The 19,807-nt window shown below is 45.0% G+C and overlaps 1 protein-coding gene across 2 annotated transcripts in view; it reads right to left on the bottom strand.

The window, feature by feature from the left end:
- Positions 1 to 1,758: 1,758 nt before the first annotated feature.
- The window catches only part of grm1b (glutamate receptor, metabotropic 1b), a 26,657-nt gene continuing 8,608 nt past the window's right edge, over positions 1,759 to 19,807 (bottom strand). The window contains exons 4-9 of one of the 2 annotated variants that reach the window (XM_060051211.1): positions 16,560 to 16,795; positions 8,772 to 9,018; positions 7,520 to 7,688; positions 7,019 to 7,145; positions 4,236 to 5,163; positions 1,759 to 3,735 (exon numbers count right to left, since the gene is read on the bottom strand). In XM_060051211.1, coding sequence (XP_059907194.1) covers positions 2,847 to 3,735; positions 4,236 to 5,163; positions 7,019 to 7,145; positions 7,520 to 7,688; positions 8,772 to 9,018; positions 16,560 to 16,795 — 2,596 coding nt within the window. In that variant the 3' untranslated portion in view covers positions 1,759 to 2,846. The remainder of the gene's footprint in view (positions 3,736 to 4,235; positions 5,164 to 7,018; positions 7,146 to 7,519; positions 7,689 to 8,771; positions 9,019 to 16,559; positions 16,796 to 19,807) is intronic. The other variant, XM_060051212.1, reaches the window with a different exon arrangement.

Genomic DNA, 19,807 nt, shown 5'->3' with positions numbered 1-19,807 from the left:
AACTTTTATGTTTGTTTATTTTATTTATATGTGCACATTTACATTTTCAAGGCAGCATGATAGCTATCTTCATAGCTCCCACTTGAGTTTGTTTGGTGTGGTGAGTTGGTTCAGGTGTTCAGATAAAATGTATTCCCTCAACTCTATAAAAATAAAGCAGTTGATAATAAATGTGAAATGAATTTTATTTCAATGCCATTGGCCTATCTGTTAATAAATGTGTTGGGCCAATTAGATCCTTGTGATCCGTGATTATTTTACTGGTCCGGCCCACTTGAGATCAGATGGGCTGTATGTGGCCCCTGAACCAAAATGAGTTTGACACCCCTGCTTTAGAATGATATAAGTAGAAAAGTATTTTGCATCAAGAAGCGTTGTGTTGCAAAACACAAAAAATGGATCATGTTATGATTGTGATTGTAAAAACTGTAAATTTTATGAGAGCGCGAGGTCTGAATCACCGTCAGTTTGACACTTTTCTCAGAGATAATAACATTCAGGCTGGCCTACCATACCACACTGAAGTACGGTGGTTAAGCCGAGGTGCCGTGCTCATGTGTTTCTTTGAGCTACAAGAGGATATTGGACAATTCATGGAGAAACCGGGTAGCCCAGTGAAGGAACATAAATGTCCGCAGTGGGTGCAAGATCTTGCCTTTTTGGTGGATATTACACAGCACCTGAATAATCTTAACAAAATGTTGCAGGGCCGCAGAAAAATAGTCACTCAGTATAACGGCAGCATCCGCGCATTCAAGTTAAAACTGTCACTCTGGGAGACGCAGCTCTAGTGGTGACACCGCCCATTTCCCATGTCTAACCGCTGTGCGTTGGACCGGACGTAATGCTGATATGGATCAATACAAAGACAAGATAACAGGATAACAAGATAACTCTATAAAAATAAAGCAGTTGATAATAAATGTGAAATGCATTTTATTTAAATTCCATTGGCCTATCTGGGAATATATGTGTTGGGCTAATTAGATCCTTGTGATCCGTGATTATTTTACTAGTCCGGCCCACTTGAGATCAGATGGGCTGTATGTGGCCCCTGAACCAAAATTAGTTTGACACCCCTGCTTTAGAATAATATAAGTACAAAAGTATTTTGCAGTAAAACAACTCTTAAGAGTGCAATTCATCCAAAAAGTTACTCAAGTAAATGTAACAGAGTAAATGTAACTAGTTACCATCACCTCTGCACCTACTAAGCGATTTAACATAGGTAGCAGTTAACAATTGTTAACTAGCTTAACTTGATATATTGACATCTATTAGTCAGTCATCATTTAGCGAATCAACATGCAACAGCATTACCCAACTTACACGGTTTGTTTGGAAAAAACCAGGCAAAGTCTTTTGCCTCTTGGCTGCTGGTTTGCTGAACATGCTTGAAACAGATCTGACTCAACGTCAGTGTGATTGAAATCACAACACGGCAGCGGTATTTGCCACCTGGCTCCGCCTGCTCATGGTGCGTCAAAGGCGGCTCGGAAAAACGCGTTTCCACGTGTAAAAAATGTATTGAATTGTTGTAATGGCTGTTCTATTGTTCTGACCTTGGGTGTCTTGAAAGGCGCCTCTAAATTAAATGTATTATTATTATTATTAAAAAGTGCGGGGGACAGAGGGCACAGATACGGGAATGGCGGGGGACATGGCCCCCGCCCCGCGTACCCCGCGTCCACTACGCCCGTGCCCTATAGGCCTGCAAAATATTATAATTTCCTTCCGAGCATAAGACAGGACACCAAGAAAAAATAATATTTTAATTGACTCCGATCTATTCACTACAACAATATTTCCACTGGCAAATACTTATACTTTAAGGCAACGCCCATCAAAACAATTTGTTAAATGATACAATGATACTACAACACATCAATTCAGAGGCTTTTAAAGTTTAAATATTGAGGAAATGTATCCAGTGCACAGATTACAAACACACAATATACTTACAGGTTAAAACCCTGATGAAATGTGTCTGTTGTAGTGCAACTACAAGAGATAATAATAACAAAATGCCACGCACAATTCTTACATTCACAAAACATGGTATTTTAGAATAATCGTATACAATCATCTTGCGAGTTATTAGACCACTGATTATAAAATATATAAAGTTAGAAGACTAGAAATGGGCTATGTATAAAACAGAAATATAATACTTGGATGGTAAGAACGTGGCACTTTGAGATGTGCTGCTACAGTACGCACTGATAGAATTTTTTTAAACACCATTTACTGTACAGGAAAACATAGAAATGTACACATTTTCTCCTTTGACCACTAATAACGATCTTTCAAAGTTATCGAGTTTTTCCCTTTATAACTTAAAGTTATTTTTTTTTTTTACAAAGTATACAGTTAACTATCTGCAAGATTAAAAGTTTAAAAGGTTTAACCAAATCAAGTGGCTGGAAACTGTTTGGCATTACAAACAAACTGCTAATAAGTTTCCATTGCTTGTTGTTTTATCATCTACTGACCCAAGTTAATATTCTAGTTACTACTCCTGTGCTATTAATATGTATCAAGTTCAAGCAAAATACATAGACGCCCTTAGCTTGCTGGTCTATAATAAGCACAAAGTCAGTTAAAAGCTTAAGTAAGTAGAAATAGGTTTCAACAGGCAGATTTCCTTAACAACGTAGGTAACATCAAGAACCGAAACAGTTCAATATTCCAGCTTACACCGTGTATCTGTGTCAGAGCACTAACGATAAAATAATGAACACCCCTTCAGCCCAGGACCGGCTTAAACAGCTTCCATCACAACAAGGATGATGAATAAAACACGTATCGCACGCCACCGCCGCGCCCCCGCCACCCCGTTGCCAAGGTTACAGAGTGGAGGAGGTCTGTTTGTAGTCTCTGAGGATAACGGCGGCGTACGGCACGTTAGTGGGGGTGCACAGGACGGACTCGGACACGGGGGAGTCGGGGAAGGGGCTCTTGGGGGGGGCCACGCAGTCGCGGAACGGGGAGGGGGGCATCAGCGCCATGGAGCTCCCGGCCTCAATGGCCAGTTTGAGCTGAGCCACCTCGTCATCCTCATCCTCATCCTCCTCCTCCTCATACTTATACTCCTCCCCATCCGCATCCCCCCCCTCCTCCTGCTCGTGGACTTGTGCGTTGTTGTACATGTACCCCCGTAGGAGGCCCAGCTGCTCGTTGTCCACCTCCTCTTCCTCCTCCTCCTCCTCCTCCTGCACGATTGCAGAGGCGCCCTCCCCCCCGTACAGACCCCCCGGCGCAGGGAAGCCTTGACCGAGGGGGGCCTGCAGGTAGACGGGGACGCCACCGCCCTCCGCCGGCTCCTCCTCCTGCACGCGGGCCCTGAGGGGGTGCTGGGGGAGGAGGTGCTGGGGGAGGAGGCCCGGGTGGGGCTGCGTGGCGAGGGGCTCGCGGGCGTAGAGGGGCACCGCCTGCGCACCGGGGGCTGCCTGCCCGCTGGGGGTCATGGTGGGGGGCGGGGCGTCAGGGGGGTGGTATCTAAGCGTTTCTAGGCTCTCGTCCTCCTCGGCCACGTTGTACAGAGTCTTAGTGCTGAGCTCCGAGAGCTCCAGGCCTGCGCTATGGTAGGCGTTAGTTAAGGGCCTGATGACAGCCGTCTGATTGGAGCATACGTCCTGTCTCTTCACATGCACTGACAGTCTGTGCCACATGTGATCCCCCTTTGGAGGATGCCTTGCACCTGGTTCAGACCATGACACAGACTTTCCATTAGAACTATGAACAGAATAAAGACGGCTGTTATTGCACAGGAACCCAGAAAGGTGGAGACAAAATGCATTTCTGGTTGATGAAAAATATATATTGTATTGAGCTGAAACCTTTAAATGTGATTCACTTTAGGCAATGTCTAAAGTGAAAGTCACACGTATAGTTATTGACACAATCAAACTTTATTTGAAATAAATTGTAATAATTACACTTATTATATCACGTGTGTGTGGGCACTCGCTCCACATGTGGACGCTCCACATGTGGTTAGTGTCTGAGCGATGACCTACATTCACCGCTAGCGAGACACCAATACAGGTGTCTCCGTCAAATTACAGAAAGACAACAGGTGCCCTTTGGAGTGAGAATCACAGCTCGCCAACAGCTGCCCTTTGAGTGCCAATTAGCAAGCATGTCCCTGAGCGAGGATCTCACACACACACACACACACACACGCACACACACACACACACACACGCACACCCTCAGTTCCATAGAGAACCTACCTGCCGTTTCCTGCGTTCTTCTTCCTCCTGAACATGTTCAGGAAGCTGTTGTTGTGGCAGGCGATCTTGCCGTCGCCCACGTGCATGCGCACCACGTCGGAGGTGGTGAAGGCGCTGCGCACGTTCCTCTCGGGCTTGGCCAGGATGATGTACATCTTGGGCGTGAACATGCAGCCCAGCGCCACAGTGACGCTCAGGCTGACGGAGAAGGACGTGGTGATGATCTTGTAGTTGGAGCCGAAGTAAATGGGCACGAACGCCAGCCAGATGATGCAGGTGGTGTACATGGTGAAGGCGATGTACTTGGCCTCGTTGAAATTGGCCGGCACATTGCGCGTCTTGAAGGCGTAGTAGGTGCAGCTCATGATCAGCAGGCCGTTGTAGCCCAGTGGCGCCACCATGCCCACGTTGCTGGTGTTGCAGATGAGGAAGACCTCTCGGATGCTGGGGTAGGACTTGACGGGCATGGGCGGCTCCAGGATGATGAGGGTGATCTCCAGGGACAGCTGCACGCTCACCAGCAGCGAGGCGATCACCACCTGGGCCCAGGCGCTCATGAAGCGGGGCTTGCGCGTGCAGATCTTCTTCTTGCTGCCCGCCAGGATGCGGGCGATGCGGTTGGTCTTGGTGACCAGCGCCGAGTAGCACATGGCGGCGGACAGGCCGACCAGGAGCCTCTGCAGGTAGCAGGAGGCCACGGTGGGCCGGGCGATCAGCGTGAAGGGGCACAAGTAGCCCAGGAAGATGCCGGCTAGGATGATGTAGCAGAGCTCCCGGCTGGAGGACTTGACCACGGGCGTGTCGCGGTACAGCACGAAGATGAACGCCACGAAGGACGTGATCAGGATGCCCACACAGGAGAGGACCACCTGGATGACCGACTCAGGGTTACTCCACTCCAGGTAACGCAGTGTGATGGGCTCACAGCCTGGGTGGAGAGGAGAGGAGAGATGAGGAGAGGAGAGGAGAGGAGAGGAGAGGAGAGGAGAGGAGAGGAGAGGAGAGGAGAGGAGAGGTGGGGAGGAGAGGGGAGGAGATGAGAGGAGAGGAGAGGAGGGGTGAGAGGAGAGGAGGGGAGGGGAGAGGAGAGGAGAGGATGGGAGGGGAAAAGATGAGTTGAGGGAGGGGAGAGAAGAAAATAGTAAGAAAGGGGAAGGAGGTAAAAAATGAAATCCGCAAAATAGAAGAAAGCAGAACAGAAGAAAGGAGAAATGATGATAGAATAGAGGAGACGAAAAATCAAGAGAAAATAGGATAGGAGAGGGAGGAAGAACCAGAATACATAAAGGAGGAGAACATTAGTGATCTAAACTCATCAAAGTTTTGAAGCTGAAGTATCAGCAAGCACGTGGCGAGATTAATCCTTATATCCCTTTGAGAGAAACCATTGAGAACAGTAAGGTCCCAACCAACAAAGATAAAAAACATTTTTTTACAAAAGCATTTATGTATCCTATGTATGCAGTATATATGTATACATATAGAAGCTACTTCCACTTCCTCCAAATTCCTCCACAATTGTTCCGATACACAGGAGCCTGCGAACCCTGAATCCAGTTTTAACACCTCAAGACCTAAAGTAGGTTTCCAGCACAACTAAAAATACCCCCCCCGCTTGGAGGCGGCCAGGGACAGGCCTTGCTACCGAGGAGATGCAGACGGGACAAAGTGAACCCCTGCATGTCTTCATCACCGCTAGGAAGTAGGGGAGAAGCTGTGTATGCCTCTGCTTTGTACGCAGCCAACAGGTCAAGGACTCTCCTTCAATAGTTCCCGAATATGTCCAGTGACCACCTCTACAAAGTAAAGGGGTTTTAGAGCTCCATCTCATCTATCTAATTCCAGAGGGGTGGGACGGGATTGCTCGGTGACGTCAACTCTTCCAGTCCCTTAATGCGCTGCACACCAATGGTCCCCCTTATGGACACGGTCGCAAGCGGAGCGGAACTAGAAGTAGAGACAGAGGGAGGCGATGGAGGAGGGGGAGGAATCCTATTAAGAAAGTGTCTTGTCTTTGAGGAGTGCTGAGGGCTTTTTGAAAGTGGGTCAGAGAGTGTATGAAGTAGGCTCTGCTCTCGGGGCTCAGCGGCGAAGATGATGAATGGCCTTCCGGTGCCATGGGAACGCTTTTTGGAGAAAATAGGGCGGGAAGCGGTTGCGTGTCAGGTGAACCGCAGCACGACGTCGGCAGCGGGACAAACGGGAGGAGGTGTACAGTACACGTGCTGTCGAGGAGGAAGGAGGAAGGAGGAAGAACTTTATTTTCCAGGAGTCATGACTTGGGAGTTGGGGGCACAGGGGATGGATGAACCTTCTCTTCTCTCTGAAGCCTTCAGATATAATAATCAATAATAATGGATTGAATTTATATAGCGCTTTTCTAGACACTCAAAGACGCTTTTACAGGGAAGGGGGAACCTCACTAACCACCACCAGTGTGTAGCACCCACTTAGGTGATGCACGGCAGCCAATCTGCGCCAGAACGCTCACCACACACCAGCTTGGGGTGGAGAGTGAGGGAATTAATGAGTCAGCCAATTATACAGGAGGATGATTAGGGGGCCAGATTGAATGAGCCTGGTTGGGCCCTGAGACTCCAGGTGGAGCGAGACTTAGCGTTGCATCGTGCATTGGTTGATAGAGTCTGGTGTGTTCATGAACGACTCCACTATTTACCCCAATTTCTCTATTTTACTTGACACGTCTTTTCAACACGATTCTAAAGTGAATTTCCAAAACATTACCTTCAGAAACAGGCGGGGGCGAGGTTTGGTCACCGTACCTTCTAGTTCATCGTTGGGCCACCAGCCCAGGTCACACGCCTTGCAGGTGAACTCGTCCTGGACGAACTCGTTGTCTTTACATGCGGTGCAGATCCAGCAGCAGCTCACCTCGCCCTTTCTGATCACCTGAACCACAGACACACAGCAGAGGACCTCATCTTACACCTACTAACAAGCAGCCCAGCTGAAGATTAGCATAGCTTTTGTTTTTTTAAAGTGCAACGCTCAGAGTATCTTTCTCAACTTTCCAGGAACGTATGTGCTAATAGATATCTAGTAGAAGTTGGAGCTTCAACTACATGTTGTTCTCTTCTCAAGGTTTGAATATCAAAATTGAATTCATGTTAACCTATCTACTCATAGTGGCGCTGTTCTGATTCGTCGTTTTGCATTCACTCATTGATATTTTTCTTGAATAAAGCTACACCATTCATTTTCTTAATCCAACGCAGTTTGTTTTCCCTTTTGAGTATCCCAGCAGCACTTCCTGTGCGTCGTACCTTGATGTCGCCCTTGGAGCAGGGCTCGCTGCAGACGGAGCGCACCATCTCGCTGCGGTTCATGCGGATCATGTCGTCGTCGATGCTTAGGAGACCCTCGTGCCACGAGCCCACGTTGATGTAGTCGTAGACCCCCGGGTCCACCTGCCGCAGGTTCATGATCTCGTACCTGGGGGGAACAAGAAAAAGGATTGAAAGGGTGATTAGTATGCGGATGATGAAACCTGATACAGGACTGGGCAAAATAGTGTATATCTGTTAACCTCGTATTGCTCACCGCCTCTCCTCTCCTCGCTCATTCTCCCCTCTCCTATCTCCTCCTCTACTCTTATCCTCTCCCCTTCCTTCTCGCTTCTCTTCTCGCAACCTCTCTTCCCCTCCCCTCTCCTCTCTCCTCCTGTCCTCCCATCTCTCTTCCTCTCCTGTCCTGACTCCTCAACTTCCCCTCTCCTCTCTCCTCCTGTCCTCTCCTCTCTCTTCCTCTCCTGTCTTCACTACTCAACTTCCCCTCTCCTCTCTCCTCCTCTCCTCTTCCCCTCTGCCCCTCCCCTCTCCTTATTCTGATTGCAACTCTGAATTTTTGTTTGTCGTTTGTTGTCACTATTGTTATTTTACTTACTCGTGAAACTTTTCATTCTTTACAATTGCTCGGATGTACTAAAAATAAATACATCAAATGTCCACTAGCCTGGTAACTGTTGTGTTCTACACCATATATTTCACAAAGTTGCTTGGCGTAAGGTCATCATTCTAACATTTAAAGGTCATCATTCTAACATTGTAAAGGTCAGTATTGTAATGTTGTTTCAGCGCTGTAACACTGAAAGTTCAGCCTTGTAACGTTGCAAAGGTCAACGTTGTAACTTTGTAAAGGTCAGCGTTGATACGTTGTAAAGGTCAGTGTTGTAACTCTGTAGAGGTCAGGAGGTCAGGGTTGTAACGTTTTAAAGGTCAGCGTTGTAATGTTGTAAAGGACAGTGTTGTAACATTGTAAACGTCATTGTAAATGTCAGCATGGTAACATTGTAAAGGTCAGTGTTGTAATGTTGTAAAGGTCAGCATTGTAACGTTGTAAAGGCCAGCATTATAATTTTGTAAAGGTCAGCGTTGTAACATTGTAAAGGTCATTGTAAAGGTCAGCATGGTAACGATGTAAAGGTCAGTGTTGTAATGTTGGAACGGTCAGCATTGTAACGTTGTAAAGGGCAGCGTTATAATGTTGTAAAGGTCAGCGTTGTAACGTTGGCCGTACCTGCCGGGGGAGTCTCCGTTCTCGTCGAACCAGATGTCCTCCCCGGAGACGCCGGCAAAGGTGGTCTTGAGAAGGGCGTCCAGCAGCTGGCTGCCGTCCACGGGGTCCATAGCCTCACAGAGCCCAGCGTTTCGGGGACACAGACGGCGGTGCATGTCGTGGAGGCCGTGTGCCATGGCGTAGATGGCATTGATGACGAAGCCCATCTTGCTGTCCTGGACGTAGTTGTCCTCCAGACTCTCGTAGCCTACCGATACAACGGTGACATCATGGTGTTATGAATAGTGATAAGGAAGAGAACGCTCTTCCCTTCACTATGCAAGCGGGAGTGCCGTGGGCGGTGCGGTGTTGATGAGGCAACGCGGCATTAGGAGGGCCTGGAGTCGATGACGGTGTAGACAGCATGGTACAGAGGGTGCTTGGCGTGGGTTTATTACAGAGGAGTGATAGGGTGTTCAAAAATGCCTCACATTAAGTATCGCTGAAACCCCGGGAAACAGGAAAGGTTATTGGACACTGGTTTAGGAAGCGGGTTACACGAGAGGCATCGTTTTGTCTCTCCCGGGAAGGGAAACCACCACCATGGAACAGATTTCTGTTTCATCATGGCTCCGGCTAGCACTGAAACACTGAGGCCAGGGTTGTGTCCAAGCGAGGGAAGAAGCACTACGTATCATTTATTCAAACCTTTTCTCTCTCTGTGCGACCTCCCCCCCCCCCCCCCCCCCCCCCCCCCCTCCACCCGCCACCAGAAGGGGTTGGTTCTCGTGCCCTTCGATTTAGTCTCCAAACACACCTGATCAATTCAGTGTAATGCGAGCTAGAGGCCCACCAGCTTCCTCCTGGTGGGCCAATGTCTGTAGTGCTCAGTCGAGTGAGTACAGAGCGTGGGACAAAGAACAATAAGCAGAGCATTGCCAGGGCAGAAGCAATAGCTTGCTTGATAAATTACAAATGACACATATCATTACTATTAATGATATGGATGGGTGTTCTAAATTTAAGAGCCCGTCCTTTCACAGCCCTACCACCGCTCCATACAGCAATGAGGACAGGTCTCCTATTTAGGGGCTTGTAAAGTGTCATTAAAATGGATGGGACGAAAGCTCAAGTACAGTGGGCAAAGAAGAAGCTAAATTAATTAAAGATTAAAATATATTTAACCAAAGAAAAGATAGCTGAAAGAGTGGTGGGATGATGAAGGTTTATATACGAAGCAGTCGAAACATTTCAGATCACTATGTCGGCATCCTTAGCATTGTTTTCCCTTTTTAAGTAGGATCTCGGAGTAGTGCCCACTTGGCAGTTGGATTCAACACTTTTACATTGTAATGCAGAAAGGACTCAAAGGGAACCGACCATCTGAGGACATCTGCTCTCTCACGCCACCTTTGATGAAACATTTCCTCCCCGATCTTTGTTCAGTGCACTGTGCTAAATCCCGAGGAGAGCAGAAGGTTTTCCTCCTTTTTTAATTGGCTTCCGTTCTTTTTCAAATGGACCGGAGAAATAAAATGGTACCAGATAGTGTACTTTTAAGGATTTCAGGGCGAAAATATGAGACATTTTAGTTTATTTTTGTATTAGTTATGAACCAATTGTAAAACAATGCCACCGTCAAAAGAATGTGTTGTATCTGAAAACCACCTTAATAAAATATAATGAAATCTGAAAACCACAAGTTTGGTAAATCTTTCTACGTATTCGCACCAACAATTGAATGTTACATACATTACTTATATTACAATTTGATTTTTTCTGTGCTGGTGAAATGGGTACTGGTGTAGAATACCTGAGAGTAGTAGTACATTAATAGTACATTGTATAAAAATAGTTTAACAACAACTCAGTAGATGATTAACTGTTCTGATGAACAAAAACAGTTCACCAGTTAATCCAGTGACAGGGTGTGTGGGGTAACGGGTGGGTAGGGGGGGGGGGGAGGGGGGGTTTGGCAGTGTGGAAATTGAGCATCAGATGTGACCTACTTTGCAGCACTTTTGGGTGGAGTATATCCTAGAGCTGTGAAACATGATGGAGCACATACAGCCTCACGCGGTGAAATAAGATGTTTCCGTCATGGTGAGTTATGGTTTGTCAGCAGCATGCAGCCTGGGACATACTGTCTCTCAACTACAGCGAGACACACATAAAGAGTGAAGGACAGCTCGACGACCACCCCGTTATAAATCTCAGCTATTCCCCTCTCACTTCCTCCCACACAGACTGCAACATAATTGAGGGGGGGAGGGAATAATCCCTGCCGAATGTCAGAGGCTGGGTTTTTGTGGTTTGACTGCTCTGTGCCAACATGCAAAATGAGCTAGTTAGCACCTCATATTAGTGTTATTGGGCTGTAGGTTTTAACAATCATAGAACCAGATACTGCTGATATAGCATTGAATAGATAAAGTGGATAAAGTAGCATTCTCAGATCTCACCATGGTAAATCAAACCCAAAAATGAAAACATCCCAATAGCTTTATATATATGAGGTCAACTGATATTAAGTACAGCATTTATTAAGTTGATCATTCATTTTAAAATTACCTTTCAAAAAATGCCATTTTATGCCGTGTACAAGTGAGAGTTAATCTCACTGGACCTCTGTGTATATGGCAGTGAGGTTAGTGTCACTGGACCTCTGTCTATATGGCAGTGAGGTTAGTGTCAGTGGACCTCTGTGTATATGGCAGTGAGGTTAGTGTCACTGGGCCTCTGTCTATATGGCAGTGAGGTTAGTGTCAGTGGACCTCTGTCTATATGGCAGTGAGGTTAGTGTCAGTGGACCTCTGTCTATATGGCAGTGAGGTTAGTGTCAGTGGACCTCTGTCTATATGGCAGTGAGGTTAGTGTCAGTGGACCTCTGTCTATATGGCAGTGAGGTTAGTGTCAGTGGTATGAAGGTATTATTGTAGCAAAAGTCTTTAGCACCTGTAACTGCAGAATTTGAATGCGTACACTAAAGTCACAGCAAATTTGAAGTCGTATATATTTATTTTGCATGTGTACTCTAAAGTCACAAATGTGTAACAGTACATTTGTAGTCGTAAAAAAAATATAAATATTTTTTATACCATTGTAAACACAAAATAGGGTCTACGAGTACGCTAATCTGTGTTACAGGTGCACAAATCCTTTTGCTACAATTATTGCAGCGCAGTTGGTGCAAAACACATTCGCACACCCGTGTTTCATAATCTGAGAACATGCCCAAAAGGTGTGCATTCGTAAACCCAAATTTGAACAAATGCATCAGAAGTTGCACATCTGTGAACGCTATGTTAATTCAGCATTTTAATGAGCGAGCACAAAACCATTTTACAACTGCTCGAATCTGCTCCTGCAAGTCTCAGCTGTGGGTTTTTTTGCAGGTTGTTTTGCAACACCCCTAGGTGGTAAATGTGTAGCAAAAGTATTCGTATCCGTAGATGACAGAGCGTCCGTGAGCGGGACAAAATAGTCCCGCCCATAATTTCCTAATCCAATGAAAATCGCCGGCAGGGATGCATTTCTCAAATTACAGTGACGGCTGGTGGTGATTTTGGGTGGGTGGGCTAAAGAATGCATTACATTTATCAATACTTCACAGGGCTCCAGACGCCATGAGGTCACCTTTATATCTCTGTTCATAACTTTCATATAATGTGTATGATTTTTAAACAAGATTAAGGTGTAGAGAAAGGCATTTCTTTATTTGAAGCACAATTATAAATAAAAAGAAAAATAAGGTGTTTAAAGTGCTTCACTGAGCTGAAATTGAACATTTCGAACTAAACCATTAAGCAAAATAAAACTTTTTTTGTGCTTAAAGTATTACACAATTAAAATGTTGACTGGTCTCCCTTTGCGCAAAATGCGGCTGTAGACGATCACACACTCTTTGGTAGAGACGTCTGTGTCGCCGTCAATCATGAAGGACAGGTAGGCCTATGTGGCGTTTCCGACGTCCGCAGCTGTCTTTTGCTTTAAGGTGTCGCCCATTAGGCCTACTGCAATGAATTGTGCACATGCCATCTCATTGCTATAGGCCTACGTCGGGTTGATGTTTAATCCATTTCTCTTCATGAGAATAATTTCGGATTTAAATTGAGAATGGCAACTCCTCTTTGGCAATGTTGTATGCAACATTAAATGAGATCATTTCCGATTCCTTAGAGAACATTATTGTTACTGCCTGTCGCTGAAATGCAGTTTGGAGAGGGGCCACTATCTCTACACACTTGTCACGTCATGTTGGGTTATTTAGACAGCTTTTAAAATGTTTCGATACGAAACGTAGTTGACCCGCTTACAAATGCACTATTACCGGCCATATTCTGACCGCACTCCTGACAGTAAATCTGTACATCGTTTGGTTGATGTGTCCCCAATCTTTTCACTTCCAATTTTTCCTCCAAAGACATTAAAGAAAACCGATTAGAAAGTAAATAATCCACTTCATTCATTTTCATGCTAACGCCCGCCATACTGCACTTGCGCTACTGTGCTGTGATTAGTCGAAGGACACTGTACTGTAGCTACTGTGCTAGGTCAGCCTTTGGGCTAAACTAATTTAGCCCAAATGGGAAGCATATGAAGGGGGCGTGTCAGGGCACCTGTCAATCAAACGTCAATGGAAGCTTACGCTACTGCGCTTGGGCTGAATACATTTAGCCCATTCACAGGAAAAAAACGAAGATATATATATCCTGGGTTTTTCTGTCACTTTTTGGTGCTGTTGCTCCTTTAGGTTCTACCAAAATTTAAAACAATATGTTCTAAGTTTTTAATAATATTTTTTTTATTTTCACTGTAAGAGGGCTTATGGTGCGTTCGAGTATTCTCTGCGAGCCGACTCGGATCTCGGATCGGACGCCACGCCCACACTAAAATCGTTTTATTATGTTTTGAGCGTAGGTCGTCGGAGAAAAACATGGACGCCACCCGGAAAGCTATTGTTGCGGTAGCATTGGCCGACTACTACTACTATTTTCATTTATATTATTTCAGGACTACGAAATAATATAAATGAAACGGTGCGTTTTCACCGTACGAAAACGCAGCCATTTGAACTTCTACAATTTTCACTTCATTTCATGTTTCAATGTATCATCTGCATATGTAAGTTATTACAGCAATACGAGTGATTGAAATTGCGATTTAAAACACAATGAAAACAGTTCACTGAATGTCACACTGGGCGCATCCATCTTCAATTCTATCTCGGAAGCCTCGCTCGGTCACCGCTGAGTTCAAACGAGATGGCGAGATCGACTTCCGAGGAAAAGGGGCGTGTTTGTGCGTGTCGCTAGGCAACGTCCTCGGAGCTCCGAGACGGATGGATATTAAAACGCACCATTAGCCCTGTTAGCCCATTTATACCAGCCGTCCCTGACTGGGACCCATCGCGTGCCAGCCATGGAGCTATAAAGATCGCAGCATTCTTAGCGCGGGTACGTTTCTTTCTGGAGAAGTGAAGAGGGCGTCCTACTGAACGGAGGTGGGTATCCTACATTATGTAAAATGAAATGACTTAGTTCAAGGGAATTCTCCCCAAAGTATTGCATTAACATTTCTGAATTTATGTTATGGCGACCATTAAAATACATTCAAGGACATTTGCGGCATGTTAATGAAATACTTTGGGGGGAATTCACTTGAACTAAGTCATTTCATTTAACATAATGTAGGATACCCATCTCCGTTCAGTAGGACGCCCTCTTCACTTCTCCAGAAAGAAACGTATCCCGTGCTGAGTATGCTGTGATCTTTATAGCTCCATGGCTGGCACGGGGTGGGTCCCAGTGTAATTTGAGAAATGCATCCCTGCCGGCGATTTTCATTGGATTAGGAAATTATGGCCGGGACTATTTTGTCCCGCTCACGGACGCTCTGTCATCTACGGATACGAATACTTTTGCTACACATTTACCACCTAGGGGTGCAAAACAACCTGCAAAAAACCCCACAGCTGAGACTTGCAGGAGCAGATTCGAGCAGTTGTAAAATGGTTTTGTGCTCGCTCATTAAAATGCTGAATTAACATAGTGTTCACAGATGGCCAACTTCTGATGCATTTGTTCAAATTTGGGTTTACGAATGCACACCTTTTGGGCATGTTCTCAGATTATGAAACACGGGTGTGCGAATGTGTTTTACACCAACTGCGCTGCAATAATTGTAGCAAAAGGATTTGTGCACCTGTAACACAGATTAGCGTACTCGTAGACCCTATTTTGTGTTTACAATGGTATAAAAAATATTTCTATTTTTTTTACGACTACAAATGTACTGTTACACATTTGTGACTTTAGAGTACACATGCAAAATAAATATATACGACTCCAAATTTACTGTGACTTTAGTGTACGCATTCAAATTCTGCAGTTACAGGTGCTAAAGACTTTTGCTACAATAATACCTTCATACAGTGGACCTCTGTCTATATGGCAGTGAGGTTAGTGTCAGTGGACCTCTGTCTATATGGCAGTGAGGTTAGTGTCACTGGACCTCTGTCTATATGGCAGTTAGGTTAGTGTCAGTGGACCTCTGTCTATATGGCAGTGAGGTTAGTGTCACTGGACCTCTGTGTATATGGCAGTGAGGTGGGAGACGAGGTTAGGACAGTACACTCACCATCCTGGAGTTCTTCACAACAAAAACAAGAACATAAGAACATAAAATCACACACAAAACAACACTGATGGCAGTACATTAAAAAAACAACAGCAACAACGTCTTTGGCAAAAGAGGACAGGGCCACTTCTTATGAGGGGAAAGGGTTGGGGGGGTCATTCAAATGGATGGGTCGACAGCTCAAGGTATTCGCATACTTTTCCCATTGATATTGTGTAGAAGAGAAGAATATTAGAGAGAATTTAATATTAAAATATAGTTAAATAAATAACAGATAGCTGAAGGAGTGGTGAGATGAGGAAAATATATATACGAAGGACAATAGGTCTGTATCCTTGATTTAAAATGATCTTTTAATCACCAAAGCATGCAGTCTTTTATATTTACGTTCATCATACATCAATAAATTTGTCTCTTCAAATTTACCCCTGTTTTATTTTCTTGGTATTGGAAATTTGCCTCATGATGTTCGTTTGAAAAACGTAAATATAGGATATTGGGGAGTATTTTGAAGAGCAACCAAGCAGTACAGTAACACCATTACCAAACACAGGCTATGCAAATGCTGCTGCTGATTGGTTCATTTTAGTGTCAAGGGATATCACTGCGCCAATATGAGCCAATCAGAAACAGAGTTTACGTTTCACCAGAGATCCTTCTGTCCCTGCGGTTAAATGCTAGTGTTATGTTATGCTTGTGAAACAAATTTATTAGGGTTAAAATCAACGAAATAAAAAATAAAAAATAATGTTATCAAATAAATAATCCTTTTGTGGGGCGGGGAAACGTGCTTGATGGGCGTTGTGTCGGGGTTAGGGTTAGGGTTAGCCGACCGACACAAGCTAAGGCATTTCATCCCTTGCGTGTGCAGAAGTGAAAAGAGTTTCATTTTTACCTAGATCATCTTCTGTAGAGCAGAATGTCCCACAAATGAACAGTATAAAAAAGATACGTATTACGAGATATTGTTTGACTAGACTAGAAAATAAGTTCCCATGTTAAAAAAAAATAAAAAACCTTACTAAGCGTTTGTACGTTACAGAGTTATGTCTCCAGGTCACTTTAACACAATCACAACAGTAGTACAAAAAGACAAACCCACGTGCACACGTAAGACAAAAGCCACAGGAAGTCATCCAGAATCAGTTGAAAGGAACTCGTGGTCTTCACCTGAGCAGTTGCGGGCGTAGTTGAGGTTCTCCAGGGGGTGTCCGTGGAGGCGGCACTGGAAGCGGTACTGCCAGAACTCGGGGAACCACGGGTTGCGGGTGTTGGTTTGCAGCCGCAGCTTCAGGAAGTAGTCGTCGAAGGAGGTGACCTCCTCCGACTTCAGCTTCACTGTGATGCCTCCCACCGCCTCCTGCTCGTACTCCTCCACCACCTCGTCCCGGTCGGCCCAGCCGTCGCTGTGGAGTCACAGGCGGGACAGGAAGTGATTGCTACTACAGTCAGTGGGGATACAGTCTGCTCTGCCATGCAGATTAGAGCGGGCAAGAATTGGTGGTTACTACAGTCTGCGGTGATAACGGTAGTTAACCGTTATATTATGTTGTAGGGCATTAATAAAGACTTTTCAACTCCCCCTACAATTTAAATTCCCGTTATAAAAAAAAAAATATATATAATAGGCTTATATACTAAGTGATATCCAACCCCAAATCGTAACTATATAATGCAGGCTAAATACGGTTCATGATCTTCAGGTCTTCTATTTGTGGCAATTGCCTGATTTTACAGGGCACGGACTGCTCTAAAGATGTCCACCAAAACCACAGATGCAATCACAAGTCCGGCGAGAGATCGCAGGTTTTGGGTTACAGACTGGGTGTGAAGATCTGTTGGCCAAGTGGGTTGTGGACAGAGAAACAGAGAAAGCATTATTGAGTGTAATGGATAGATACTGTGAGTTAACATCAACTGTGTCCATAGCTATTTTTTCATTTGCAAACCAGCATATCTTTATCAAACACCTTATGTTTTATATAATTTTTTTCTAGATTTATATTGTATAGTTTATGCATTTGTTTTTTAATGAATCCTGTACTGTTAATTTTTGTATTTTGTTCATTGCATATATTTTCTCTATTTTACCAAAACAACATGACCCATCTCTGTCATGGAATAGAAAACGGAAAAAAAAGTAGCTCAGGAGGTAGAGCCGGCCTGGCTGGTAGCCGGAAGGTTGCTGGTTCGATCCCCTGCTCCTCCTAGCTGAGTGTTGGGGTATCCCTGAGCAAGACACCTCACCCTACCTGCTCCTCCGGGAAGAGAGGTGTGGGGCCCCTTGTCTGTATAAGCAATAGAAAGGAGTCATGATGACATCCCACCATGACTCCTGAGATGACTCCACTTCCTTACCTACATATGGGATTTCAACCATGAAGACCAGAGTTCTTGTGGGACTCACAAGATTCAAACCACGCAGCGTCGACTCCCTTTGCGGTTTCCAAGTGCTGCAGATTTAAATGCTGTGCTAAATTATTTGTGTTAGTTGTGTTGTGTCCCTTTCATTATAAGAGTGAGATAATGGAGAGATTGCTCATCATCAAAAGCAAATTATTTCCTTAAGAGGACCACAACACTGACACCACACAGCAAATCAATTCTGTCTCCTGTCTTTCTGCACAAATTAGGAGAGAAAACCTGGTGTATACCGGCAGTGAATGTCGATATTTGTTCCCAACGAACAAAGAACATTTTACAAACGAGGGAAAATTGATCATTTGGACATCTCTGGTTGGCATTTTTTCCATCTGCTGTTTTTTCTTTTTTCAAGAACTGGTTGACCCTGGGTCTCCTGGGCAGGCCTCAAAAGCAGCCAGCCATCTGGTGCTCAGCAGAGTCCTGCCCCGTCCCTCCCACTCAACCCCTGCCAACAGCCCCGCGCCAACGGCATGTCGGCAAACATGGGCAGTAGCACCAATCACATACAACCACAACCACGCAGAGCTACGCATGGACAAGACGGCTCTTCATGGGCCGTTGTGCCTTTATGGACAAGACAGTGATAATAGGGACAGGGAACATGGGTTGCAAGAAAGAGGGGTACGACACATAGCATATAGCTGGTGGGTAGTGGGTGTATGGCCAAGTGGGGTCCGGGGGGGGGGGGGGGAGGCCTGGTGGATGTATGGCCGATGACCAGTAACTCTGGCTTCTGGACAGGCGTGAGCACAAGCACCAGCACAAGCACGTGCACATGCTATGTTTCCGCAATGCTCTAGAAAAAGTCTTGCCTTCTTTTTTTCTCCCAGCAGTCCTTGACCCAGAAACAGAGTGTACGTACACACTGCGGCGTCTCACACAGTGGCCTTACCCTCAACAACGCTGGCAAACACGTATACACATGAAAGAAAGAGAGAATGATAATTTTCACCTTTTTAATTCTTATTTGGGACTATGGCTACTCAGTTATTTTTTCTATTTCTCTCTCTCTCTGGCTCTCATAAAGCATTGTGAACGAGATGTATTATTCATACTTGCGGTGGTTATTAATAACCATACAGTATGATGAACAAATGCCTCCAACTGTGAAATGTGGGGAGGAAGATGGAGTTCTTGTGGCGGTCATTAAAAATCTTTCCAGGCTCCATCCTATCGAAGGCTTTAACAAAAATAAATCACTTCTCCAATGTTGTGCTCTATGAGAGACACACGGTTCAATCGTCTCATCAAAATGCTTGATTTACGATCGACGACTATCACTTCTGATTTATTGCTTAACTGTTATATATTTTATCACTTCATACATACATATATTCACTATGCATGTATTTATTCATTTATATTACTTAAAAGAGTGTTATTCATTACTTTTTGAGCTCCTCATGTCTTCTTGCATTTCTCCTTCTCCTTCTCATTTTTTTTCTCATCATTGCATTTCTCCATCTCCTTCACATCTCTTCCTCATGTCCATTACTGTGCTGTACTTTTTGCTATGACACCCCAATTGTTCCTTCTCAAATTTATAAAGGACATCTTATCCATCATCTATTGTATCATATATCTTATCAGCCTCGCCAAGATTGGGCCTTTAAAACAACAACATAGCCATCAATGTCTGATGCACTCGAATGATTCTTGCACTTTCTTAGGTATTCATGGGTGATTGCACTCATTGTTAGTCGCTTTGGACAAAATAAATGTAGTGTAATGTAAACAAGACCCAGGAGGCCTCGGACAGACTGAGCCGCTACGGAGAGGAGCTGTCTGGGTCGCGTCCCTCAACATGTCGACGCTTTTTGTAGCTCACGCCTTCCCGCTCATTGAAGCTTCTCACACTAGAGGAGCCATCCCCGTATTAGCACTCACTGGCTGTGATCTGACAGGCAGAGGGGGAGATCAGTGTGTGTGGGCCATGCATAATTCACGACAGAGAGCCCCCCCTCCATACCCACCACCGCCGAACACCACAGCAT

The sequence above is a fragment of the Gadus macrocephalus genome, chromosome 5 (assembly GCF_031168955.1).
Source record: "Gadus macrocephalus chromosome 5, ASM3116895v1".
Lineage (NCBI taxonomy): Eukaryota > Metazoa > Chordata > Actinopteri > Gadiformes > Gadidae > Gadus > Gadus macrocephalus.
The sequence above is the reverse complement of the archived record's forward strand: the minus strand, read 5'-3'. Positions and strand labels throughout refer to the sequence as shown.